We start from the raw sequence: 27,500 nt of genomic DNA on the forward strand, positions 1-27,500 counted from the left end.
TGATGGTGATTTGATGATTGTGGTATAAGTTAATAAAAATATTAGCATTTATATAGACATTTCCAAGGATTAACCATGCGCAAGTCGCTTCACAATGCTTCATTAATTCCTCCAGCAGGCATATGAAAACATATTTCCATTTCATACAGTACCATTCGCTTGTCAAGCAACCTTTTTTATATTAAAACTTACAATTCCCGTCAATGCTTGTAGTCAGGTACCCATTCACACCTGTGTCGAGTGGACTAATGTGAGTTAATAGTCCTTCCCAAAAACACAACTTATCAAGTATTTATAGTTTGAAGGGTACGAGAGTTGGGTTTGTAATCTACCTGCAGGTGATGGTTTAATCTTATTTTACTCCTTTTCTTTTTAATAATTTAAGTGACTATTTTCAAAATAGTAGAACGTCGAAGGATTAATTATTTTAAGTAGTGGTAGTAGTAGTAGTAGTAGTAGTAGTAGTAGTAGTAGTAGTAGTAGTAGTAGTAATAGTAGTAGTAGTAGTAGTAGTAGTGGTAATAGTAGTAGTAGTAGTAGTAGTAGTAGTAGTAGTAGTAGTAGTAGTAGTAGTAGTAGAGTAGTAGTAGTAGTAGTAGTAGTAGTAGTAGAGTAGTAGTAGTAGTAGTAGTAGTAGTAGTAGTAGTAGTAGTAGTAGTAGTAGTAGTAGTAGCAATGATTAGTTATAATAAATGCCGTCTACTTATATTTTTTTAATGAATTTAGATTTTTGTTCTGAAATGTTTAAAGGTTTTAAGTCGAACCATCGTAACCTACAAGAAATTAGATTCAATACCCCTGATGTTTCAAATGTAAACAATGACTCAAGTATTTATTTCAAGAGTAGTACCGCGCTCTTGTAGCCTGTCAACTTAACTTGGGAATTAAGAAAATAACAAAGATCAAACTTAATTCAGCACAACCCTTGAATCCTCTCTCTCTCTCTCTCTCTCTCTCTCTCTCTCTCTCTCTCTCTCTCTCTCTCTCTCTCTCTCTCTCTCTCTCTCTCTCTCTTATACGCTTATTAAGTCAGGATCAATAAATGTAATGAAAGCTTGTCCTTAATTATTAATAATAAAACGACAGGTTTTACGCCAGCCTTAAAGACAAAGCGCATATCAATGCCAAACATTACTCAACATCATGTGGGAGATGTACTCATCCACAAATGATTTCTGATAATATAAAGAAATATATTTTTTAAAAACAAAACAAAAAAACATTGGGCCTGACTGGTGAGTTTCCGGGGTTCTCTGGCTTCGTGCTGGCTTTTAAAATCCAACATTTGACAAGAAAATAAACTATCAAAAGATTGTAAATTCTACAAGAATTAAATAAACACAACTTACCTAATAATCCAAACAAAATAAATGAAATTAGTGTCAGAAAATGACAGAAATAACTCCAATATTTTTCCATTTCTTCCTAAAACTATAACGTCCTACGTAGGACTCCATTACCATCGTACCGTACCCGCTCCCCTTGCCTTTTCTACTATGGTTGTGTTCGCATTATATTTATCAGGACTGTTTCCCTTCCTCCCTTCACCTCTCCCTTTCTTTCATTCGCACACACAGACACACTCAACAGGGAACAGTGAGACCGTGCTTCCTCAATTCCCCTTTACTCGCCGCCACTGAACACTGCTATCATCACACATAGCTCTCACTCTAGAGCGCACGTGAGAGCACACACACACACACATACACACACACACACACACACACACACACACACACACACACACACACACATCAAGTTTATCGACTGACTCACAGAGATATGAATGGCAACTATTTTTAGAACTGTGATATTCAATGAGGACAAAGACAAAATAATTAATAATGCAAGTAAAAACTAGATAATGACAACTGTTAATTATTAATGAATGAATGGAGTGTCCTGATTTAATTCACGCTAGTATGCAATAAGAAGCTGTCCCTACTGTAGTTCTTATTTGTGTCTGGAACTGTTTTAAAAAGTGAAAATAAAAATCATCATCATTAATAATAATAATAATAATAATAATAATAATAAAAATAATAATAATAATAATAATAATAATAATAATAATAATAATAATAATAATAATAATAATAATGATGATGATGATGATGATGATGATGATGATGATGATGATGATAATAATAATAATAAATAATGATGATGATGACGATGATGATGATGATGATGATGATGATGATGATGATGATGATGATGATGATGATGACGACGACGATAAAGCAAAATGTGAAATCAAAAAGGCGTGGTTAAAAACCTGACAATTCTCACACCAAAATTAAAAAATAAATAAATAATTAAATAAATAAATAAATATATATATATATATATATATATATATATATATATATATATATATATATATATAAATAAAAGAAACAAACATACAATCTTTTTTTAATGTACCAAGAGATTTTTTAAAGAACAATCACATGTTGGATATTTTTTTCTCTCGTGTTATCAGTTTTATTTTCTTATTAGTAAAATGTCCGTGCTTCGCTACGGAATATCTCTTATATTATGCTATGAAAGAAATATTGGAGAAAGAAATATATTATGTAATAATATAGATAGAGACTTGCTTCCAGCATAAACAAATTATTCAATCAAATTGAAATTCACTATGTATGCATATCTACGCGTAATTACATCAATTTCGATCGTATTAATAGGAAGGTCGAGGTGGTAGTGTTAACCACAGACTATGGATGGCCCCTCTCTACTCTGTGGTGTTAACGGACTATTTGTCTCCAGGCGCCTCAACACGGTATTATGTCGGGATTTGAATTTAGAATGAAAATTTATGAGAAATGTGATCTTTCAGTAATTTTGCAATGTGAGAAATTAAATCCATTCTCTATCATATCGAATAGAAATTAACCTCAAATGTCATAATTGATGGTTCCTCTGTGACCTCTTGTTGCTATGCTTGTCAAGCTATTGACATGGATTTTAACTATTACTTATAGTTTTTGAGCCTTCAGTTCTTCAATCAACATACAGTGCAATCACCGGGAAAAATCACAACAAACAGCTCGATAATGTTGGTTAGAGCATATAAAAATAAATAAGTTCACTCAGGTATATATGCTCATCGTGAGTGAACTTATATATATATATATATATATATATATATATATATATATATATATATATACATATATATATATATATATATATATATATATATATGTGTGTGTGTGTGTGTGTGTTGTGTGTGAGATTGTGTGTGTGTGTGTGTGTGCGTGTATGTATTATACTAATCCCGAAGGCATCGACTTCTTAGTAGTGGTGCAAGGAGGCCATGCACGTGCATTTTGTTCCTGCAAAACAAATAACTCTTGTGATGCATCGCCGCATGGTATTTCTGCAATAATCGCACACATTTTTGACAACGGTGAAGAAAAACCCAATTCGTACGCTTCAAGATCATTAGACCCCGCAGAAAGGAATTAGTCCCAACTCGATAAAGTAGCCCTCAGTATCATTTTCGGCTTGAAAAGGTTCCACAAATTTCTCTATGGTCGACACAGCATCATCAAAACCGACCACAAACCACTGGCTAGGTTTGTTTGGCGAACACAAGCCAATTCCTGAGCATTCGTCTTCTAGAATACAACGATAGGCACTGATATTGAGCGCCGAGGACTACACTATAAAACACATACCAGGTCATCTAAACAATGCAGATGGTCTCAGCAGACTACCATCTTGTACACAAACGCAACCAGCACAACTACCCGAGGATGTTCTACATGTCTTCAACGTAATCAACTCAACACCACTGGCGAGTTCAACTATCGCCTTCGAAACGAAGATGGATCCAACGCTTAGCAAAGTCTACGACTGCTGCCTGAATGATTGCTTTTGACTGTTCCATGTAATAGTTTTTCGTATTTGCTCTGAGGAAATGAAGTTTTGGCCATTTTAGTGGGCCAAGAGCTGCCGTCGAATGCAGTGATTCTGTCTTGCTGCAATTTGCCGACTATCTTCCAGCTGCCTTATGAATATTTATGCTCTTTATCGTGTATTCTGTTCACAATATGGCTAATAGGATGGTCTCACTGTAAACTTTTATTAAGGTGGACACCAAGGTATGCTATGTTTTTTGGGTTTTTTTTTTCACTGTAGCGTCAGTAAGACCAAAAAATAGACTATGAAATCAGAAAAACAACTATTTATTTTTTTAAAGAATTTAACAAAAAGAAATAATAAACATTTTAAAAAATGAATAATAATAATAATAATAATAATAATAATAATAATAATAATAATAATAATAATAATAATAATAATAATAATAATAATAATAATTTGGATAGCGATTTCCGTACAAATTAAAAAAAAAAAAAGTAGCATCTCATGACGCTAAAAAAATTCATGGGCGGTGGGTTTGGGGGGTTATCGTATCACAAAGAAATAAACAAGGACAACGTGTAATTTCGAAAGACTTCAACCTGCACCTGTGATAAACCAGAAAGCCTATTCCAGAATGAGACCAGAATGCATTGCCTAAAAGTTGAAAAGTTGGAGCCTTAGTTAAGTCCTGTTTCATTAGCGGCAAACAATCAATCGTTTCGATCCGTAACAAGTGTTTGCAGCCTTGTCGATAGGACGATAGTTATTGCAAAATACTTTCCGCTTGATCTAAGAAACTCCAACTATCCAATCACAAGGTGGACAGAGGAAACTGCAAAGTGTGACCCATCGCGTCAAACTGGTATTATGTCGCAATAAACTAGACGAGCGCTTATGTGGTCTTGTGGTATGACACTACTAGCTTTCGGATCGGAAGGTCCTGGGTTCGAACCTCGCTCGGCACGTAGTTGAGTCCTAAGAAAAAGCTTTTTACTCACATTCTCTCGCCGTACTCAGGTGTAAAATGAGTACCTGGGCATTAACAGTGTTGACTCGGTTGGAAAAAAGTTGTAATATCGCCTAACAGGTATCAGCGTGTCTCATTCTATGTTACGTGTTGTTGTTGGTCAGGGACCTTTAGTAAAGCACTTTGAGCATGTTTAGGGATATTGCGCTATATAATAGCTGAGGTATTTTGAGGTTTTTTAGATGAAATAAATTGTAGCTTTGGACAAAACGGTTGAAGTAGGAAATTTACAATTATTTGTAAATTTTGTCCGGAATGAAGACATAAGTTTTTACTCAATTTTCAAAGCTTATTTTTTGTTTGTTTGTTGCTTTAGGTCTCTTCCAACACAATTGAGGTTATATGAGAGACCGCTGAAACAAAAAAACAAGCAATCTAACAAAAATAGTACAAATGTAAATCAAAATCATAACCTAAAGATATCATAAGCTAAATTATAAATAACCAAGAACAAACAGGCAGAAGATTTACAGAAAAAAAAATATCCCCTGTCAAAAATACAATCACAAACCAAAGAAGCAGGATAGGCTAGTAAAGAGAAGAAACGACATCACTATCGGATCGTACACCCATGCGAACATCATAGGTATATGATTCAAGGGTGATGCTCCCATCCAACCACCCGCTTCAAAGCTTAAAATTCAACTTTAAACATCAAGCTTAACTCAACATAACGATGTTTTGAGACGATGGGCACATCCTCTAGGTGTTTAGTCAACGACCCCGACCCTCGGACTTTATCCAAGGCATGATGTTGATCCAAGACCTTACCTCTATATTACAGCGGCGTATATGTCATTCTGTGTGTTTTGTTTTCTTTCGTTTTTCGTGGTTTTGCACAACCCGTGACACTTTAAGTCATTTCGATGCCAGTAAAAAAAAAAAGAAAATGATGGAATAATGAAAAGATTGTTTTTTGTTTTGTTTTTAAGGGTTTTACGGCGCTTCCAACACATTTCGGTTATATCAGCGCCAGTAAAAAGGAAGAAAATAGGATAGTAAAAAGTTATAGAATTACAATTAAAGCACCCAAGAAAAAGTAAGACGTAGGGGAACTAGGAACAAATAGGGATCAGATGTAGATTCCAAGAGCATACCACCAATGTACTTAGTTTGAGATCACCTATAAGTCTCATCCGGACACAAGCACAAAATCCAACAAAGAGGAATACACTCAAATGCTTACATTATACATTGAAAATAACAATTATAATAATACATAACAGAGAGATGATTTACAAGGAAAAAAACATCATCTCCCAAAACAATAACTATGCATTTGACTGTTTCCCTCCGAGCTAGGACTCCGGCCAGGGCCAGGATAAAACCAAGTAATCTCATTCCAAGACAAAGACAGAAAGCATGTTGAAAAACAGTTATAAGGTGATAGAAGACACAGTATGTACCCCCCTGCCCACTATGGGAGGTCAGGAACCCCACCCAGATGAAAAGATTGTAGATTTGCAGTTAAAAAATTCCAAAGCAAAACAAAAACAAAAAAGAAAAGAAAAGTAAAATGAAAAAAAAAATTCGGACAAAGGAGACCAATTCAAACTGAAGTAGATTCTAGGAGCAATCTATCCATAGAGACCATTTAAAAGTCAAACACAGATATTAACACGAGATCCAACTGAGTAATACATTCAAATATGATATTATAATATTATGATGACAATATTTTTAAAATCTCCCAAATAATTAACTTTACATTTAGGTTATTTCTCTCACAAAGCAACCTGCCAAAATGCTCCCCCTAAGAAACTGTCAAAGAGGAATCCCCACTTCAGCATCATCAAAGGAGAATACCCACTGAAAAGAAGACAGTCGTAGGATTTTAAGCAAACACTCACAACACAGCGATACATACAAACACTTTTAAAATAAATTAAACCAACGATGTGATTAAAAATAAATAAATAAAACCAACATTGCTGAATAAATTTTCTCAAGCGATTTATTTGTAATAGACGAATACATGGAATACCATTGGAGGAATAGGTTAAATCTAAACTAGCAGATTAATTAATTAATGTGATAAAATAATCTTTAAAAATAATCCTGAAAAAAGAAGTTAGAAAATAAATAGGCTTAAAAATCATCGAAACACAGAAAGTTAAATTGTGCGTGATGGAATATCTAGATAAAAATATCTATATATAGTATGAAAAATATATAATCTTGCATAAAATATCATCAATACAAAAGCAAGAAAAATTGCATAATTTTCCACACAATTTTTTTGGGGGAAAAAATCCAGAAATAAATCATGAATACATTGGCAATAAATTGGCCCGAAATCTCAGTTGGCGAAGACTGAATTATAAAAATATTTTTTAATGATTGTAAAATATCCACCAGTTATGGGAGTAGATCTTGTGCTTTCAGATGAATAAAACAAGACCATAGTAAAATAACTATTATTTGTATCCAGCAACAAAAGAAATGTGACTCTCTACCTCCAACTGGTATTACATTGAGGTCGAGCTGACAGGGTGGGGATAAACCGCTGTCTATGTGATCTAGTTATTCAGATCACCTGGACCCTGATGATTTGAAGTAAAAATAATTAGAATTGCCCATTTATAATTTATGACTTTTTCTCTCACTATATGGATATTAAAATTAATAAAAAATTTGATAACTTAGAAACAAAATTCCCCTCCAAATATCACATTCTGTGCGTTGGGATCATATATCAAATCACATGGTTTTGATATCATCGCCAGCAAAAAGAGGTAAAAAAAAGCACCTGAAAAAAGAAATATATGGTAATAAAAGAACAGAAAAAACCCAACCTCCTCGCACACCATGGGAGGTCAAATGAAACCAAACATTGGTTTTGATTGGATGTTGGTGTAAAATAACACGATCATATATTATAATACGGTTTGGTCAAAGGTAATTAAAAAATATAATAAATAAATAATAAATTCCCTTTATTCATCCCATAGAAAAGACTTGAATAGCCCAGCATCAGCCACAGTGCAATGCCGCAAACTGAGCTAGGGTGAGGTGACTTGCTCAAGGACACACAGCGCAGCAGGTATTCAAACTCGGTACATTTCCGGTATGAAGCAAAGAGCGTACAGCTGAGCCACACTGGCCCACAAGTCGTGATCATCTAAATAGTTAAAATTGTTTAAGATTCAACAGTCCATTATGATATGACAATGGCATGAGAATTTTTCTTTTTAATTTTTTTTTTTTTTAGATTCCACCATTTTAACAAATCAAATCTTAACTGAACAGATAAATAATTATTTCGAATAGAAATTCATAGTCTCGCTCTAAAAGGGATAAATATTATACATTATATTGCAAAATAATACAAATATTTACAACTTTTACAAATTTTACAAACAAACAAAATTACAGTCAAAAGCATAAAAACAAAATCACCACCTCATCCATCAGTTTTTGCATGACATGCATTTTATGGATTCAAAAGAAAAAGCAATTAATAGCCAAGTTCCTTGTGGGTCTCAAGCCAACAGCAAGATGTGATCATAGGGGATGATATGTGATGCCAGTATAACACTATCATAGTTTATTTTTGATAGAGACTTCATTGTTACCAACCAGGTAATCGGTTTAACACACGAACATGGTGAGAAAATGTGAGAAAAGAGCCTTTTTCAATTAATCACCTTTGCAACTATTTACTTCTCCATCAAACTTAATAGCAAGTTGGATCAAACAGGGTGACAGCTGTTACTTCTCCATCTAACCGTATAGTAAATTGGATCAAACAGGGTGACAGCTGTTACTTCTCCATCTAACCGTATAGTAAATTGGATCAAACAGGGTGACAGCTGTTACTTCTCCATCTAACCGTATAGTAAATTGTATCAAACAGGGTGACAAAGATTTACATCTCTATCTAACCTAATAGTAAAGTGGATCAAATAGGGCAACAACTGTATACTTCTCCATCTAACCTAGTAGTAAGTTGAATCAAATAGGGTGACAACTGTATACTTCTCATCTAACCTAGTAGTAAGTTGAATCAAATAGGGTGACAACTGTATACTTCTCCATCTAACCTAATACAGTGGAGTTTGGTTATAATGGGAACCTCCGTACGAAGCATAAATTCTCGTAATTCCCCGAGTTCTCATTATAACTGAATTTCAAGGAAAAGAACCACATAATCTTATTTTGACCCTTTAAATACATCGATAATCCTTCAAAATAGTATACATAGTCCTGGACTTCAAAATAATTATTATTCCCCTCCATTTCTTCTATGATGGAGAAGTCTCAATAGTCAGTCTCATTCTTTTTTGTTTATAAGAATCCATAATGTTGCTATTGTTACCGAGTTGAAAATAAGTATGATGAAGCTTGACGATATGATTTTGACAAAAAGTGTGGTGAAAGTTTGCATTGAAATCAGCAGACAAGGTTACAGTTGACAGCAGGAACCAACACGCTATGACATAAAAAAAAAAGCAAAACAGTCGTGATCGTGGTGTGATGTTAATGAACGGTACCAATAGGTGCATTGATGTTACACATGAACTCGTCCATTAATAGGTAAGATGGGTTATTTCATTTAATTTGGAGGGGTGATATCATGTCAAAGTCCCTTATCTACACGTATAGGGGTGTACGGATAGTAATAGCTATCCGATTGCTATTGTATCACTGGCCGATATCGATTGCTTTGCTTTGCATCATGTGTGTGATTGTGATGTTTGTTTGATCAATAAACGTGTATTTTTGCTTTTTAATTTAGATCGAGTTCTCGTTATTCCCGGTCACCGAATCGCTCTTTCTCATTATAACAAGTCTATTTGCAATAGAGAAATAGTGGGGGGTTTAAAAAGTCTCGTTATTGCCAAGCTCGCGTTATTTCCAATGCCATTACACTTAAAGAACCACTGTAGTCAATTGAATCAAATAAGGTGACAACTGTTTACTTCTCTAACTTAAGACAATGGTTAGAGGCATATTTTTCATCTCTATGTATCAGATCTTACGATTAATTCTCATAATTAAAACTTTAAAAATATAGTCAACAATGCATATTGTTTTAGATGAAGTCAGTTTTAAAAAATCATGCCTATAGTTTGGGATGGAACTCAACGATTACAATGGTATAGTTTTGTAACCAAAACTACAAAGTCATTAATACAATATTATGACAACTCTCACCATGGTAAAAATCAGGTGATTGATGCATCCAATAAAATAATTAGCCCAACAATAGAATTTTACACCAGTCTATCATCATAGGGGCATGACAGCTCTATCTATTTGTTAAAATTTGGCTGTCACGATAATGTGAAAAGCAACCCCCTTCAGCCAAAATGTTCTGTGTCTAGCTACCCTGTATTTACATTGGTTACCATTAAAGAACTTTGCCCAGCAAGTCATTATACAGGTAATTTTGATCACAATCATTATCTTAGGGATGATAACATATTAGTCATATAATTTGTCTTGTAGGGGCTTTTTCAACATTTAAAACAATCTCCTTGCAGCCTTGCATTTTCATATATGGCTAATTGGACAAAGGGAGCTGTTCAACTTCGAGCTGTTCAAGCTGTTCGGTGACTGTCAAATAATAATAATAATAATAATAATAATAATAATAATAATAATAATAATAATAATAATAATAATAATAATAATAATAATAATAATAATAATAATAACAATAATAATAATAATAATAATAATAATAATAATAATAATAATAAAAATAATAATAATAATAATAATATGGCATGAATGAAGCACTTTACCCAAAAATAACATCTAAGCACTTCACATAAATAGCTGACAATGAAAAAGACAGTAAAATTGTATATAAAACGACCTAAAATTGGTATCACATACAATGCATAATTAATGTGTTATTACTAACCCACAAAAGGAGCACACAAAAAAACGTTTCAAAACAGCAGTGAAAGGATCAAGGGACTATGAACATCTAAGATGAAGTGGAAGGCATATCAGATATGGGCCACCAAGAATTCAAATGATTGCTCACCGATTTTGCGGTTTACTTTGTTTCTCATTGATCTGAGGGATCTACTTAGAGTGAAGAAGTTTAAGAGTTCCCTGATGTATGAAGGGTTATCCCAAATTGGTGGTTTATAGATGATTGTGCATATATCTTGTAAATAATTCTTTTCCCAACTGGCAACCAGATTTATTGGTGTAGGGGAGATTATGCAGGTGTAAATTTACTTTCCTAAATATAGATCAATCTAGTAGCATTGTTTTGTTGAACTTTAGGTTTCTTATGTGTTCTTTAGTTGTTTGGGCCAAAAGGGAATTACAGTATTCTAATTAAGAGAGGTTTAAAGCATTAATATCAACTCGCTATGCTGAAAGGGAGGAGGTGATGAATTTTAGCAATTTTCAAAATCTTAATATACAGCTGTATACATCTCCAAAAGGATAATTGATATGGAGAGACATGGAAAGTGAAGAATCAAAGTAGACACTAAGATTTCTCGCACTGAAGGCAAAATCGATAACATTACCACCAAGGTTAATATCAGTGGTAACAATTTTTTCAGTGATGGTTGGTCTTCTGTTGTTTTTGTTTTTTTATATAGCTAAAGTGGTAAATTTCTGTTCAGTAACCATGCAATGTTGTATTCAATGATGTTCTCCGGTGTATTTCTATTACCAAATCACATCAAAATTGACACCCAGCACACAAACAATTCTTGGTTTCAGGCAGTGCCATAACCAGGAGTTCAAACCATTTCAGACGTTGGTTGTAGTTGATTTCATCTCCATCCATCTTCTTTAGCTCAAAGTGCTTGAATGTTATCTGTAAAGAAAATGAGTTGAGTTTAGAACTTTAGTTCAAGCAGTTTAATGGCAATTGATAAGGTTGTCGGTCTTCAGTGTGCCTAAGAAAAGGAAGACAGTGCACAAAAGGACAAATTGATAGTGCACAAAAGGACAAATTGCATGATATATTTAGAGTTCAGTGTCTACAAAACGATTGGGTTGACTTTATAAGTTTAGTTCAAACAGTTTAATGGCAATTCATAAGCTTGTAGGTCTTCAGTGTGCCTAAGAAAAGGAAGACAGTGCACAAAAGGACAAACAAATATATTTAGTGTTTAGTGTTCAGGTTTGTAGTCCACACAAATTTGTCATAATTACAGAATTTTCCAGAAAACGGAATCCCAAACTAAAACCTCCGTTTTTAATCAAAATAGACATGACACCCATGTGGACCTGGTTCATTTCGCAAGATTAACTGCTTTATTAATTCTCTCTTTGCCTGACCTTTTCAGGCTCTTACAAAAAACTTCACACACAACTGACACAAAAAAAATATTTTTTTATCACTCAAACACAAAAGCAGTAAGTTCTTGAGATACATTATTTCTTTCAAAAAATAAGCTCTAAAACACATATACTTTCTTTAAACAAATGACGGAAGTTACATCTTGCTGAACTGAAAAAAACAACCAATATATCTGAAAAGAGACTACAACAGTGAAAATGTTTTTTTAACGTTTTGGACTATAAAAGTTATTGTACTATCTAATATAATACTTTTAAAATTTAAAACATGATTTTAAGTTTCTAGAATTAATTTTTAAAGATTATACCCTGTTTTAATCCATTGAAAGAGTGATCATTTTGACGTTAGTTGATGACACATTAAGTTTAGTAAAAGAATGCCAATCTGGTAAAATGGTACTTTTTCCTAAAGAGAAAATCCATTTCTACGTTCCCAAGAATATTTTTATCCATTTAACCCCATCCAGTGTTCGAATTAAAGCATCGGAAAGAGCCTTGTAATGTAATCAGAAGTAGGCCATAGATAGATAGATAGATAGATAGATAGATAGATAGAATGAGAGAGAGAGAGAGAGAGAGAGAGAGAGAGAGAGAGAGAGAGAGAGAGAGAGAGAGATAGAGAGAGAGAGAGAGAGAGAGAGAGAGAGAGAGAGAGAGAGAGAGAGATAGAATGAGAGAGAGAGAGAGAGAGAGAAAGAGAGAGAGAGAGAGAGAGAGAGAGAGAGAGAGAGAGAGAGAGAGAGAGAGAGAGAGAGAGAGAGAGAGGATGAGGATGATGCTGATGTTAAAATGACGATGATGATGATGATGATGATGATCATGAATAATGAATGGAAAAAAAAAACGAGTGGGTAAATACATTTTCCTCTGCGCACAGGGCACACCCACCGCTTCATTCTCTTCCTCCTCCTCCCTTCGACCATAATGCTTCAGCTGCTCTCACCAGTTAACAATGAAGTATTTTCAGAACTGGAGATCTTGTTAAATAGTTCTTGAAGGTCCCATAACGCATTTAAATTTAAATAAACCTTGCACAAAGAACACACGTGCTGTTTGTTTTGTTCATTTGAGAGTCAATACAGGAAAATATTGCTATTAAAAGAATGAGTATTGTGTAATAACTATTGGAGCGAATTTGAAATAAATTGTGTTCACATGCTATATAAAAAGCACTTCAACTACACCATGGTCATTGCTATCGTGATGTGTGCAAAATTTCAAAGCAAATTTCTCTGAATTCTGAAGCTGAGATTCGCAGGAACTTCCTGTTTTCACTCTTGTATAGTATATTAAAGCGAAAAGAAAGTATCAGCCATAACAAAGGTCAAAATGTCAAAAATGTACTTTCCGGATCATGCCATCATCTGTCGTCACATAAAGTCACAAAGATATGAGCAGTCTCGATAAGCTGTTCCAATGGAGGGTCACAAGCAGAATGGTTAATTGGATAGCCACTTAATCGGAGCGATTTCTGCATAACAGTGATGTTCACATTAAGCAACTAGCAATGCACTTTAAATATCAATATATTTAGATGACCCCTCTCCTTGTCAAAAGCCTCAAACCTTCTTCTTCTTCTTTCAGCTTATCCCGCAGTTTGCAGGGTTGCCATAATGAATGCCACATCTCCATGCATCTCGGTTCAGCGCATCATCTTCCTCCAGGCCCAATTCTTTCATATCGTCCTTTACCTTATCCCACCATCTAGTCTTTGGGCATCCCTTTTTCCTCTTTCCCGCTATTTGTAAGTCCAATACTTTCCTTCCCACGTACTCCCTTAAGCCTCACACCTGACACTTCTAAATATAAATAAACATGTCAAAAACAAGTCGCAGGTTTGATACTTGTTGAAAAGTTGGGAGGTCATCGTAGTCAATACTGGAAGTAAAAGTTTTGTAGCCAGAATGAAAAAAAAAAAAATTAGCTTTGTCAATGTATAGCAATTGTCTGTGACATCTCAAGCAATGAAAAGTTTTACTTACTTTATTTTTAAAATCGGAAATGAGATATCTGACAGGTAATTGTTTCTCTTTCTCTGTCATACGGTATGTCATCATCACTTCTCCATTCTCATCATACAGCGTCAACTTGACACCACCTTAAGGAAAATACAATAATAACAATATTGGTTACATAATACTTGGATTACTGTTATAGTGAATAATAAATGCTCTTTTTGAGGCCAATACGAGATTTTTTTATAATAAAAATGGAAAAGACTAAAATCCAGTGTTCCACACAACCTAATTAAAACATCATACGATGACAGGTCTCTGTAAAATTCAAGAAATTGCATCTAATTCATAAAAGTGGAATCAAATGATATACAGACCGCCTCGAGGTCTGAATTCAGCCGAGGGCCATAAGTTAAGCTGGTTACCAATCATATACCAATCTCAGGCTTGTTCAAAATAGATCCCAATGACAAATTTCCATATGAAATAGTAAAGAAAATGTTATGCATCCATGTAACGATTTATCTTTTTTAAGTTAATTCAACCATAAGTAAGACTAGCAAAGGCATGAGAAAGAAGAAATTACATTTATAAATATCTCATTTAAATGGTGCATATCTACTGGTCTTTCCAAGCAATAATCAATTCTCCAGAAGGACAAACAAATATTTAAAGAGCATACCAAGAGATTTCTCATCAATGTTTTCCTGAAGACTTTTGATGGTGCGACGAATTTTTTTCTGATTTTCATTTTCCTCTTGGGCTTTGTCACCATGATCCTCACTCTGTCCAAAAGAATAAATATATAACACTTTATCAAAAGATCAAAATGCATTATACATTCAGCATATACAATGCTCTGTGAGATTTACTAGATCTGCCAACCCACAAATATCAATAAAATAGGGGAAAAAAGAGGTTTTTAAAACCAGGATTTTGATTTTTTTTAAACTGGATTCACCCCCATGACATTAAGAACTGTGAGTCTTTATAATGATGTCCAATATAAATATACCATAAACAAAAGTAAACATACTATCAATGATATAAATATATATACATCAATAAAATCTTCCGAGAAAAAAAAATCGAGTAAAAATGGGGAATTCATGAATCATTGCAAACTGAATTTGATCATGGTCATACCCTGGTAAGTTTATGTAAGTAACTCCTGGAACAGAGTAACATAACCAAATTCAAGGGGAGAGGGGGAGAAATTACTCAACTTTTGCACTGCTAAATTGACAGGCTTGTGACCAAATGTAAATTGCTTTACAGATCATTTTCTTTGTTTTTTTCCTCTTTTTTTTTATGGCATGAAAAAGCTTGAAAAATACTCACATTAACAGATCCAAAGAAATCTGAAATGAAAGAAAAATAAGTAGAATACAGAATGTTGAAAGTGGTAGTAAACGAGTAGCTGTACTACCAGTTATGATCTAAATATATTTATTTTAAAGAATCAAAGTTAAATGAAATTTGACTTACATATTTTTAGAAGTCCTTATTCAGCGCGATTGGCTAAAACACTAGCCTATTGAAAACAAACAACCGCTAGATCTAGCAGACATAACCACCATATCACTAGAGCTCAGAAACTAGCAAAGAACAAAAGTCTGAAGAGATATCTTGAATTCATTTTTTTAATGTCTTTTCAAAACGTTTCATGTTAAATACACAGTTCTTCATTTGAAGTTGTTATATTCAATTTTGTTTAACATTATTTACAGACTTATGAGAGATTTAACAATGTGAAGCTTTTTCATATCATATTTCTCCCAATATTCATTAAATAATTTTTTCAAAGATGAATAAAAAAGATAAAATTTCCTTTATTCTTCCTCAAGCAATTTTTCTCTTCAGGGTTTATCGAGGGAAAAGACTGAAATAACCCAGACATCAGTTACAGTTCAACTACTAACTCTTGGGGGGAAAAAAAGATGAAGTCAGCGGAACTGAAAGCCAGTTCTCCAAAGTCAGAGTTAAAGATCTTAAAAAGTGTGTATGAAACAGTGCCAGACAAAGCAGAGAGAAAAAAAACGGTAATCAGAAGGTCTGAGGTTCGATCCCAAGTCACAGCAGGCTGATATTTTGGGATATTTTTCTTCTTGTATTTTTGACTCCGCTTTGTCTGGCATTGTTCCATACACAGTTTTTCAGAGTTTTATCTTACATCAGTGCCTGCTCCCTAATCTGCCCTGGTGGAAATGCAATGCTTTATCATCTGCTCAACCATCTCACCCTTGATGATCCGTTTTCCCAAAAGAGCAGTAACTGTCATGTGACTCAATTGTTTTCCTCTATGTGAAAATGGCATGATACTTTGTAAGAATAAACAGAGTCCCCTCACCCCGCTGCCCCAGTTCCCTTTCTTAAAGGGTATAGAGGAATAACTGGCTCTATGGTTTCTTTCTTCTTCTTCTTCTTTTTTTTTTCTTCACTCAATAGGATATTCAGATTTTACCATTTTCACCATCACCAATTACATATCTGTAACTGCTTAAAAAAAATTGTAATCAGTGTCATCATTTACAGGTTAAAGTTCAAGCAAATCAAATTCCTACCTTTGAAATCTCGGCCCCCTCTAGCTCCACTTCCTGTAGCAGATCCAGGGAAAAACACAGATCCATCCGTGGAGGAGGTTGTGCCAGCAGTTGATGTACTGTTGGATTTTCTCGAGGATGACATGGTCAGCTTTTCCTTGGAACCTTGATGTTTGAGAGGTGGGTGAACTACATTCAATCTCAAATCCTCTGGCTTTTTCTCTATGAAATGCTTTGAATGCGCATTATTTCCAACAGTGACTTGTGAATGTACTTCTTTATTCTCTCCAGGTGCAAATAACTCTGAACTATTCATTTCCCCTGAACTGGAGTGGTTGAAAATGGACAAGTGTGGGATTTGATCACTGTTACTGTTTCTAGAATAGCTTGTTGTGGTCGGATTGTAAACTTCCAATGTCTCAGGGAGATTATTGTCCAAAATATTGGCACTGGTGTTATCGGTGAGAAAAATCCTGGTAGAATCGTCCCACCCTTGCAATAGCATGTTGAAATCAGGAAGATTAACTTGGCTATTTTGAACACTCTCCCCTGTGTCTATAAGCTGTAAAGAAGAATTTGTCCACTGATTCGGTAGTATTTCTGGCGAATCTATTTTTTCCCTAAACCTATTTTCAACTGATACTACATTAACTGATAAGAAATCACCACCAGTTGCTTCTCCTAGTTTATCATCATCTCCCATATCCTCCCCATTTTCTACTTCATGATAGTCAGTATTCATCCTCAGTGGTATAATGCTATTTTCCAGCTGTGGTTTAAGAGCGAGGCCTGAACTTAATCTATTCCCAGCACTTTGCGGTAAACTAATTTCATAGAGGGATACTTCCTCCTCTTCACGGTTTTTCTGTATGCCTCCAGCAGTGGGAACTTCTTTGATATCCTTTGTAGCCCTGGATGTGACGCAAATGTTGGATTGAAATCCTGATGCCAAAGCAGAAAAATATGTTTCCTTTTCCTGGTTAATAATGTCGAATGCCTCGTGCTGGAGAAGCTTGTGTGCATCTGGTCTTGTCACTGGGTCCTTGATGAATCCTTGAGCAATGAGATCTTTAACAATAGCCCTGATGTTGTCAGGCACATCATCCAGTGGTGGAGGCTTCATGTAAATTGTAAAATTCAAATAGTCCACTTTCTTGAGATACTTGTGCCAAGGTTGTTGTCCACTCAGCATGTGTACCAACACACACACACATGCCCACACATCAGCAGGAAAACCATGACCCATGGAGGCAGCTTTTTCAGGACTGAAATGAGTTGGTGTGCCAGCTGGTGGTTTGTTTTCAAATTCCACTGCTTTTTGAAGACGGAGGCAAAGACCGAAATCTGTGAGGACAATTTCAAATGATTTTGCTCTCAATAAAAGGTTGTCTGCTTTGATGTCCTCGTGCAGTAAGTTTTTAGACTGCAAATACAACAATATATTGAGCAATTGTTGGAAATATCTGAGAGCTAACCAATGACTCAAACGCTTTCCTTGGCTCTTGTATTCATCAATGCAATGTCCGAGATCTCCACCTGGAAGTTACAATAAAAAAAAATAATTTTAATATATTTAATTAAAAGCTGTAACTCGAATGATTTTTTAATACTTTTTGAAGACATCCTATTCATGCTCCTGCTCTCTTAACATTTAACAGACATTTAAAATTGCTTGGTACCCTTTTTATAAGATATTCGTCTATATAAAATTACTTTCTCCTAAATCTAATAGAATGAATATATTAATTCCCTGACACTACATACCATCAATGTACTCTGAAAACAAATAAATTATATCCGAGTGCCGAATCGCTCCATATAAGGTGACAACATTTGAATGGTTCAAGTCTGACCAAAGACAAAGCTCTTCTTTGGTGTAATCAACCAGGCTGATCTAAATTAGAAAATCAAATATAATATATAGGATTACTTTGATTAAACTACCAACTGGTATTGAATTATTGAACAACAATAAGGCTCAAAAAACAGAATTAGAGTATTATTAAACTATTAGAGATCCACCAATCATTTCACACTTGTCTCATGTCAGTGCTAATAAGATTCTGTACAGTAAAACTCAAGTCAAATTGTCATGCTTTATTTAAGACAATAAATAAAGTTTCTTAAACCGCAAAATTCCAAAATTTAGTATTTTTGTTTTGTCTTTTAGGCTTTATGATGCTTGCAACATTTTTGACATTTCAGCGCCAGCAAAAATGAAGAAGAAGAGTTAGACAAAAAAAATTGTTCATATATTTATATTAAAATCACCCGAGGAATATAAGACAAAGGAGATGGGTTCGAATCAGGATTATACATAGGTTCCAAGAGCAAACTGCTATCAATGTGCTTAAGTTTGGGATCACCAAAAGTCCCTTCCATATATAAGCGCAGGATCCCAGTTAGAGGAATGCACTCATATGCTTACAAATTATTATATTCAGAACAAAAATAAAAGTAGAAAGCAGAGAGATGATTTACAAAGGAAGAAAATAAAATTCCAAAACAATATCAAACATTTGACTGTCTCACTCTATGCTAAGGACTGTGGCCATAGACAAAAAAATAAAACCCAAGTAATCTCATTTCAAAACAAGAATAGATGGTGAGCAACCTGGGAAAGGAAAATAGATATCGGGGAATAGAGGACAGCCCCCACCCACAAACTGTATTTCTATCAATTTTATTTTAAATTCACAATGACATAATACAATTCAGAAAACCAAGTGACGTCAGATGAATTATACTTTATTATTCATTCCACCTTATACTGAATCTAGACAACTCACCTTCTTCACACAGAATTTAAAATTAGTCTTCATGTCCATAGCCAGGTAGCATCGTCCAGTCATCCCACTCCCCAAGGCTGTCAATTTGTGCCACTGATAGTCAAGCTGGTAGCGTGTGCCCAGGATTTGGAACTTGTTCTGTGTTATATGCAGGAAAGGATGAAACATGAAATTCTATCACAGTTTTGGAAAAATACATAATGATTAACAAGGACAATTTGCATTCAAATCTCTTTTTCAGCTAAACATTAGCACTAAAAAACAGTGATACAATTCTTGAAAATGTCATAAGGTCCATCCGTTTAAGCAGCATAGCATTAGCATTAGTAATATTTCATTCAAATATAGTCTCAAACACATAGCGAGCATTCTGATGGATAGTTAATTCTCTCAGATCTGGAAGAAAGTACTTTGCGATATCATAGCAACATATCCAAAGGGATCAATCATTTGTTGTTGTAGAGTCCATGCTATAAAAACAAAAATAACAAGCAGAGGCCTTTTCATGACACACACAAAAATGGAGTTACCTTGTACTTTTCCAAAATAACACCTTCTTCTGCCCGTTGATATGGACGTTTGCGAGTTGTATTGTATTCCTCTTTCTTCTGGTCCCAAAAGTCTGAAACTAGACGTAACTGAGCTACATTGCTGTAGACAACTTCACCAACACCTTTCACTCCTTTGGCTTCACTGACCAAGGAATTAAACTGCATCTGATCATTGATCCGACCACCTTGAGGCAGACTATAGATGTTTTCCCTTTCTGTATAGTTAGCCATTGCTCCCTCTGACTGAATACAAAAATGGATTATCTATTTCACTTGAAATACATTCATTGGAGTCTTTTCTTTTTTTTTTTAAAACTAAATTTTAAACATGAATGACAATCAGTTTTTAGTATAATTTAGATGATTACTTCTTTACATGTGAGATTTTTTATTTTTTTTAAGTGAGCTTTTCAATAAAATTTTTTATTAAATGTGCACAAAGTGCTTTACAATGTTGTTAGGCTGTTACCAGCCAGTTACTCATTCTCTTTCCTAATGCGGTGAGAAAATGTGAGTAAAGAGCATTTTGCAAGGACTCAACTTTGTGTCACCACTTGACTCAAACCTTTCACCTGTAGATTCAAAAGCAAGTATTACACCACTAGACTAGAATGCTGCACTGATTTTATTTGAATATGAGAACAACGTGAACCAAAATATAACACCAATTATTCAATTAGTACTCTTCTTTTTTTTTTCTAAGATGATTTAAATGATAAATTTGACCTTTCAACCCTATACTAACCTTGGGTCCAAATTTTCTTCTCAGGATGGCCTCAGCAGAATCATCGCTTGTTTTCTTTTCACCTGAAAATGTTTGGTTTTTGTTTTGTTTATTATTTAATGGAAAAAAAAAGAAAGAAATAAAATGTTTAATTTAAAAAGTCCCTATTTGAATGGTGTGGATGCTAAGGTCCACACACCCAGACAAAAAAAAAAAACAAAAAAAAAACCATCGGGTTGTATTTTTTTTTTTTCATTTTGGCCAGCTAACGTTTACGTAACATACCTATAAATTATTATAACACCAAAATTGTTAAAAAGTTATAAAACTGAGACTTCAAAAAAGTGTCAGGTTAGAGACCTTTTAACAAGTTGAGGGTCATCATTATCAATTGATAAGTGAGTAGCAAAAATGAAAAAAGGTGTTTTGTCGATAGACAACTGACCTGTACACTTTATTCAACAAATTCAAACTTTAAAAAAAAATAATCTGTTTTTATCATAGTTGAGCTAATTTGACGAAAATTTAAGCCTTAGGGCCTGTGATGCCAAAGACTGCGAGCTTTGGTGACTTGTAACAGAAAAAGGCAGTGGACAATAATTTAATATGCTTTGGACAAGGATGTTGGTCTTTTTACCAAATAACTTTATGCCATATCTAATTAAATCCAGCAGCCAATGTTGGGTTTAAATTAGTGCCTGATAATTTTTTGTTTACTTATTGCAGGTTCAAACCTCGGTTGATCACAAATCATTCTGACCCTCTTTAGAAGGCCTTACAGACTGATCTCCCACTATGTCTTTGTTTCAAGAAAATGATAGCATCATCAATATAAGGTTTAGGAATTCAAGCCATTATTACGAGTATATCAATCTCAAAATTAAAATGGTCTATTATAGATTGTATTGAAGTGGTGAGCTACAAATTTTGAAAGACTTCCACAAGTAAGTAACCTGTAAAAAAAAACCCAACAAACCTTCAAAACCATAGGGAAAAATATCTTGAATTGGCAAAATAAGGCCTCTAATATGTCTATATGACACAAAATACGATTGTTTTTGAGGGTTTTCTTTTAACAATCTCTATAAACAGTTACAAAATTCCTCAACTATACTACTTACCTTCTTTGTCTTTCTCTTCATTACCCTCCTCCTCCCCCTCCTCCTCATGTTCTGTGATTGGTGGTGGTATCATGTTGCGTCTACTAGTGCTCGGTTTCCTACTCAATTTAGTGTGACTGCCTGATGACCTTAAAATGTTCTGACCTGGTCCTGTCGATGGTTTGGCATCATTACCAGCAACTGCAATGGACTGTTCTAATTTTGGTCCAATATCTGACTTCTCTATTTCTTTCTCCGGAAACTGTTCTTCCGGAGGTTGTTCATCGTCAATGTCTTTGACAGAGGTTTCCAAATTAAAAACTTCTTTATTAAAGGGCAAGGTCAGAATCTTGTTACAATATTTTCTAATCTGCAAGATAATTGAAAAACAATGCATTTCATCAGATTTTTAGAAGGAAGGGAATGGTATTGCACGATATCAAGACAAAGGAAAAATAAATCATGGTTTTATAAAGAAGGAAATGGCATCAAACAATTTCTAATCAATTCAAGGCCCATCATTCCATTTAATTATTATTTTTCTTTGGAAAAAAAAAGAAAAAGAAATATAACAAACAAAACCTAAAACAAGAACCAAAAAAAAATCAAGATTATAACAATGCAACACACCATAATTTTGTTGTAAATCTTGTTGGAGTCAAACAACCCTTTGACACACCATCGTGCACTTTGACACAGCTTGAAACACAGATCCATTCGACTACAGGGTGATGCTAGTCTCTTGGTCTCGATGCAAATTCTGGTGTGATGAAGAATTACATTGTAGCCCTGCATACACGGGAGGCAGCTTGAAGAATTTATGTCACAATTGGCAAGATGCTTTAGCAGCAATGCTAAGAAACTGCAATGCTGGCAGTCTTGAACTGTTGCATCACCTTCATATGCCAAAGACATGTTATGGGTGAGGACAGTGAGGCATGGATTCAAAGATAAGAAAATGTCATCTTTTGGCCAGCTGTCTTCCTCTGACTGAAATGGATTTTTTTAAAAGGACGAAAAAATAAAAGATGTAAACATAATATTAAGATTAAAGAGCAACGCTCCACCTAAACACTTAATTGGCTTACATAGCTAAATGGTCACAATGACAATGAAAAATAAAATGATTAAATAAATAAATGATTAAATAAATAAATAAATCAATCAATCAATCAATCAATTAAATTAATGAATAAAAGAGAAAATAAATTAATAACATGAGCTTTACATGGTAGTGAGCATGCTTTATACGGGGCCCCAACAACACTGAAAATTTCCCACCTCATTATGGTGTAGAAATGTGTGAAAAGAGCCTTTTCCAAGGCTACAACTTTGCATCGACGACAGTGGGGCTCAAACCTTTGACCTTTAAGTAAGTGTCATGTTCTTTTGGTGAAAATGATTTGGTCTGTAGCTATCACCACATTTTTTTTTAAATGAACGAAATTTTGATTTCAAAGAAATTCAGTCTTATGCCTAAAGAATTAGTATAATATCATTGTTAAAGTATAAACATAGGGTATGCATTATCAAAAAGTCAAAAGTGCAGATTCATAAGAAATGTTTATCCAGTTTGATAAAAAATTTAACAACTTTGCAAGCAGGGTTATTTTTAAAGGGACTGCTTGCCAGATTTCTCCATAATTGGTAATTTTTTAAAACAAGTTTTTAAAAATTATTTGAAATTATAATTAATAAATGTATCCCATCTCCTTTTTTTAAAAATTAATTTTCCAAAATAAAACAATATTGAGTAAGATTGTGTCAAAATATTTTCTTGCTAAATTTTCTTTGGGCTAGGGATGCCACCTGGCAAATTTTTAAAAGCCTGAAAAACTGTGTGAACGTACCCTTTATTATGTTGAGTACGGCTTCAAAGTATCAAAAGGAATACTTTAACAGTATAGCATAGTAAGTACTTGTTATTGTATTTGAGTGTAAATAATACACAAAAAATAAAGGTGAACAGATTTTAAACTATCTAAGTTGACAAAAGAAAGAGCTGAATTTATTTTTTGAGTTCCGGCTTGTGTCAGGCCATCACAACCAGAGAAGCCAGAGGATCCGATCAATTGACAAAAAGCCTAAGGCTAAAGCAGGAAAAGCAGCATCCCTGTTATACATATTACAAGTTTGATACATTACCCAATTTTCTTAATATCAATTTTTTTTTTTTTAATGGATTCTCACTCACAATGTACATGGTCAAACATGTTCCTTCAAAATTTTAGTGCCATTTGCTCCCATAAATAACTTGAAAAGTATCGAGGCATTTTTGATATGAAGATTATAATAAAAATATTTCTAATATTCTAAATCTATGATATGCCTTTTAAAAAAAACAAAAAACAATTTTTTAAAACATATCACTCAGGTCCATGACTAAAATCTGTATTTCCTTAAAACGTGCCCATATATCAATAGATAACTCTTTTTCTTTATTATTGTTATGTTTTATAGATAACATGAATACCAATACCTAACCAATATCTCTAATGGTTTCTGAGATATAAACATCACATGACAAAATCCGGGATTTTTGACAATGGATCTTTTCAAAGGGCCATAATTTTTTATCTTTTTTAATTTGAAAACAATCTGTTTCTCTCTTTAACTTAAAAAGTATTTTAAGCCCTATCCTCAAAACAATAGTAATGTTGATGAAAACTTCTACAATTGTGAACAAATAAAAAAAGTTGAGAAAGTATTATTGAATGCAAGAAAACATTCACTTTTAAATTTCAATCCATTAAATTAACCATCAACCTATCAAGAAGTTTTAAACCTGAGACTTCAATGAATCTTTAAAGAGAATCTCAATTGAGCAATATCTATTGAAAACGTTTTCTAGATAAAATGTTTTAAAAAATGAGTTTGATCAAAGAATAGCAGTTTACTTACAGCAGCCCCAAGGATGTAACAAAGAGTATCCAGGGATATACAGGAATGGTCCAAAACTGCTTCCTCCATGTCGGTTTGCTGGGGTAATTCTTCAAGCAACGAATGAATACTGTACTGCTCCTCCATTTGCCAACTAAAGGCTCCTTTGAACTCTGAAGACTGCTGTGGGAGTTTAGAATCCTCGCTCAATAAAGGAGTCAGATCTTTGTCCATAGCTTTATCATGGACAGCAGCCGTTGCTGGTAATAAATTGCCCGCAGCCCCAACTTCTTTTTTGTCTCCGTCTTTCTTGTTGTCCTCATCACTCTCATCATCCTCCTCCTCATCCTCATCTGTAGGCCGATCTCCACTCCCTTTCTTTTCTCCATCATCCTCGTCCTCATTTCCCCCACCACAAGCACCACTGCTACCTCCATCACCGTCTAGGGAATTTCTCCCATTGTTTGAATCACTGCCACCTCCACCACTTTTACCACTTTTTCCACTCTTTTGCCTTTTTGAACGGTGACGCCGTCCTCGAGATTTGCCCTGAAATGTTTTTCAAATAGGTCAGTGACTTGAAATGTGGAAAGTAAATTATGACATTTTCAACAATTCTGAGCCCCAAACATACGAATTTGAGATTAATCTGGACCAAAGAAAAAGAAAAGGATAAATGATATCAGGTATAAGCTCCTAAAACTATTTTGAAAAGATCAAATTTTAGTCAAACCAGAAAATTGGGAACTTTTGTTGAAGAGGGAAAAGTTATTAGGAAAATGATATTTGTTGGTAATTTTTGTTTAGTTCTTTGGATTGTTACATCTAATTGTGGTCAACAGTCTCCCGTGGATTTGATATTTCAAAGAAAGACAGTACAAAATTATAAACAAACAAACAAACAAACAAAAAGATGCACGTCCATAAGGGGTGTCGCCATGGTCTCATTATACTCATCACGTCTCATATTACTTTATTTATTGGGCTCCATGAAAAAATAAACAATTTTATCTATTACATGTTACCTGATAGGCTCTCTAGCAATATTTGTGATTCCTTATAGCCATGTCTCATTCACACTTGTGTCATGTAGGGCAATATGAGTAAAGTGTCAAACCCAAAGTCGAGCTGGAGCCAGGTCCTTGTGATCATTAAGGCCCATCTGCTAACTGAACACACTCAACATTTCTTGACATTGTTACAAGGCAAGGTGATGTGCAGCTTAGTAATCATTGTCCTCAAATTAAGCAAAAATAGATCTGTATATTTAAGTTTATCATTTTACGTTTTTTTTTTACTTTTCATTTTAAGCTAGACAATTGGGATAAATCTGGGTTAAAGTGATGTTTCAAGGAATATCTCTTTTACCATAAGTCTGTAGTCATAATAAAGTAGTCGTTACTTTAAGAGCTGTAAGGTCCATGGAACCAAAGTTTGTCCCAATTTTCATAGTGCTACAATGCAGAGTTACAATTGCCTGCTACCTTTTGGATCAGATGTTATTACATTGCAAACTATTTTCCACCAGATCTGATATGCCTCAGCAACCAAATCACTTCTGGGTGGACAAATGGAACTATATGCAAATTGCCTTTGCTAAGGACATAGTGTTAAATTTCCTTATTGTCAGCTCAAACACTCAGACCTAAGGAAAATTATTTTTATGGTATATTTTAAGGGGAGACTGAACTATCCCAGGTCATCAGCCCCTATGGCATCCAAAGCGAGCTAGGGTGAACTGACTAGCTAAAGGCCTCACAGCACGGCAGTTGTGAGATTCAAACTCAGTACCTATCATATGAAATGAAGGCTGTTCCGCTGTCATGTAACCCTAAAGGTCGTGTTCTGGAGTCAAAACTGTACTGCTATGCTATAGCGAAACACTCCTTGGTTATAGCTTGATAAATGATAACAGTAGAAATGATGAATTGAAAGTGTAATATATTAGAAAAGATAACTCATCTGGATTATCATGTTACAATTTATAATGAGTTATCTTGTCACTTCAATACTGATCACAGACTTGATAACAATAAAGCACTTCCGTTTTAGTAATTCACCCAGATTTTTTGTCCTGGCTGAAGTCTGCCAGTAATAATAAATACAATCCATAACAGACAGAAATTCAGTCTTGTCGTTAAAGGATGAAATTATATACAGGGGTTTAGTGTTGCTTGAACAGCATAGTTTATACACCAGCCTATTTATTGAGTTATGTCCAAGAGATTTGTTTTTAAGGGTTTTACAGTGTTTGAGAAACATTAAGGTCAAATCAACACCAGTTTTAAGGAAGAAAGGTGGATAATTTTTAAAATTCATGATTAGCAATTGAAAGCGCAGGAGACAAATTAGGATAATGGGGAATGGTTAAATTAGGGAATAGATGTCTAGATGCTAAGAGCACATTATCAAATTAGTTTGAGATACCCTATAGTTCCATCCAGACACAAGCACAGGATCCCACTAAGACGAATAAACTCAAATGCTTACGAGTCATTATATATTCTTAAAAAAAATTAACAGGACATAACAGAAATTAAGAAAGAAAAATAACATCTCCCAAAACTATAACGAGGGGGTGAAGTGGCCAAGTGGTTAAGGCATTGCATTGTGATCCGAAAGGTCCATGGTTCGAGCCCCGCTTCAAACACTTTCATTTTTTTACCTTAGGCAAGATGATTAACCCCCAATTTGCTTACTTGTACAACATTGGTGATTCCTATTGACATCAAACATCCTGATTAATGGATTATCTATTTGCCTTCATGACA

At 34.3% G+C, this 27,500-nt stretch overlaps 2 protein-coding genes across 4 annotated transcripts in view; both read right to left on the minus strand.

The window, feature by feature from the left end:
- The window catches only part of LOC144964759 (uncharacterized), a 71,969-nt gene extending 70,331 nt beyond the window's left edge, over positions 1-1,638 (minus strand). Inside the window, exon 1 of one of the 2 annotated variants that reach the window (XM_078899351.1) lies at positions 1,350-1,638. In XM_078899351.1, coding sequence (XP_078755477.1) covers positions 1,350-1,419 — 70 coding nt within the window. In that variant the 5' untranslated portion in view covers positions 1,420-1,638. The remainder of the gene's footprint in view (positions 1-1,349) is intronic. The other variant, XM_078899352.1, reaches the window with a different exon arrangement.
- A 9,821-nt stretch (positions 1,639-11,459) lies between these two features.
- The window catches only part of LOC144964760 (uncharacterized), a 48,496-nt gene continuing 32,455 nt past the window's right edge, over positions 11,460-27,500 (minus strand). For both annotated transcript variants that reach the window (XM_078899353.1, XM_078899354.1), the window contains exons 5-16: positions 24,751-25,278; positions 22,480-22,839; positions 21,871-22,219; positions 20,771-20,832; positions 20,005-20,268; positions 19,475-19,612; positions 18,450-18,579; positions 16,707-18,221; positions 15,484-15,503; positions 14,825-14,927; positions 14,170-14,285; positions 11,460-11,699 (exon numbers count right to left, since the gene is read on the minus strand). In XM_078899353.1, the coding sequence (XP_078755479.1) occupies positions 11,562-11,699; positions 14,170-14,285; positions 14,825-14,927; positions 15,484-15,503; positions 16,707-18,221; positions 18,450-18,579; positions 19,475-19,612; positions 20,005-20,268; positions 20,771-20,832; positions 21,871-22,219; positions 22,480-22,839; positions 24,751-25,278 (3,723 nt within the window). In that variant the 3' untranslated portion in view covers positions 11,460-11,561. The remainder of the gene's footprint in view (positions 11,700-14,169; positions 14,286-14,824; positions 14,928-15,483; positions 15,504-16,706; positions 18,222-18,449; positions 18,580-19,474; positions 19,613-20,004; positions 20,269-20,770; positions 20,833-21,870; positions 22,220-22,479; positions 22,840-24,750; positions 25,279-27,500) is intronic.

Source organism: Berghia stephanieae, chromosome 2 (genome assembly GCF_034508935.2).
Source record: "Berghia stephanieae isolate SIO BIC M18660-M18661 chromosome 2, UCSD_Bste_1.3, whole genome shotgun sequence".
NCBI classification, from domain to species: Eukaryota; Metazoa; Mollusca; class Gastropoda; order Nudibranchia; family Aeolidiidae; genus Berghia; species Berghia stephanieae.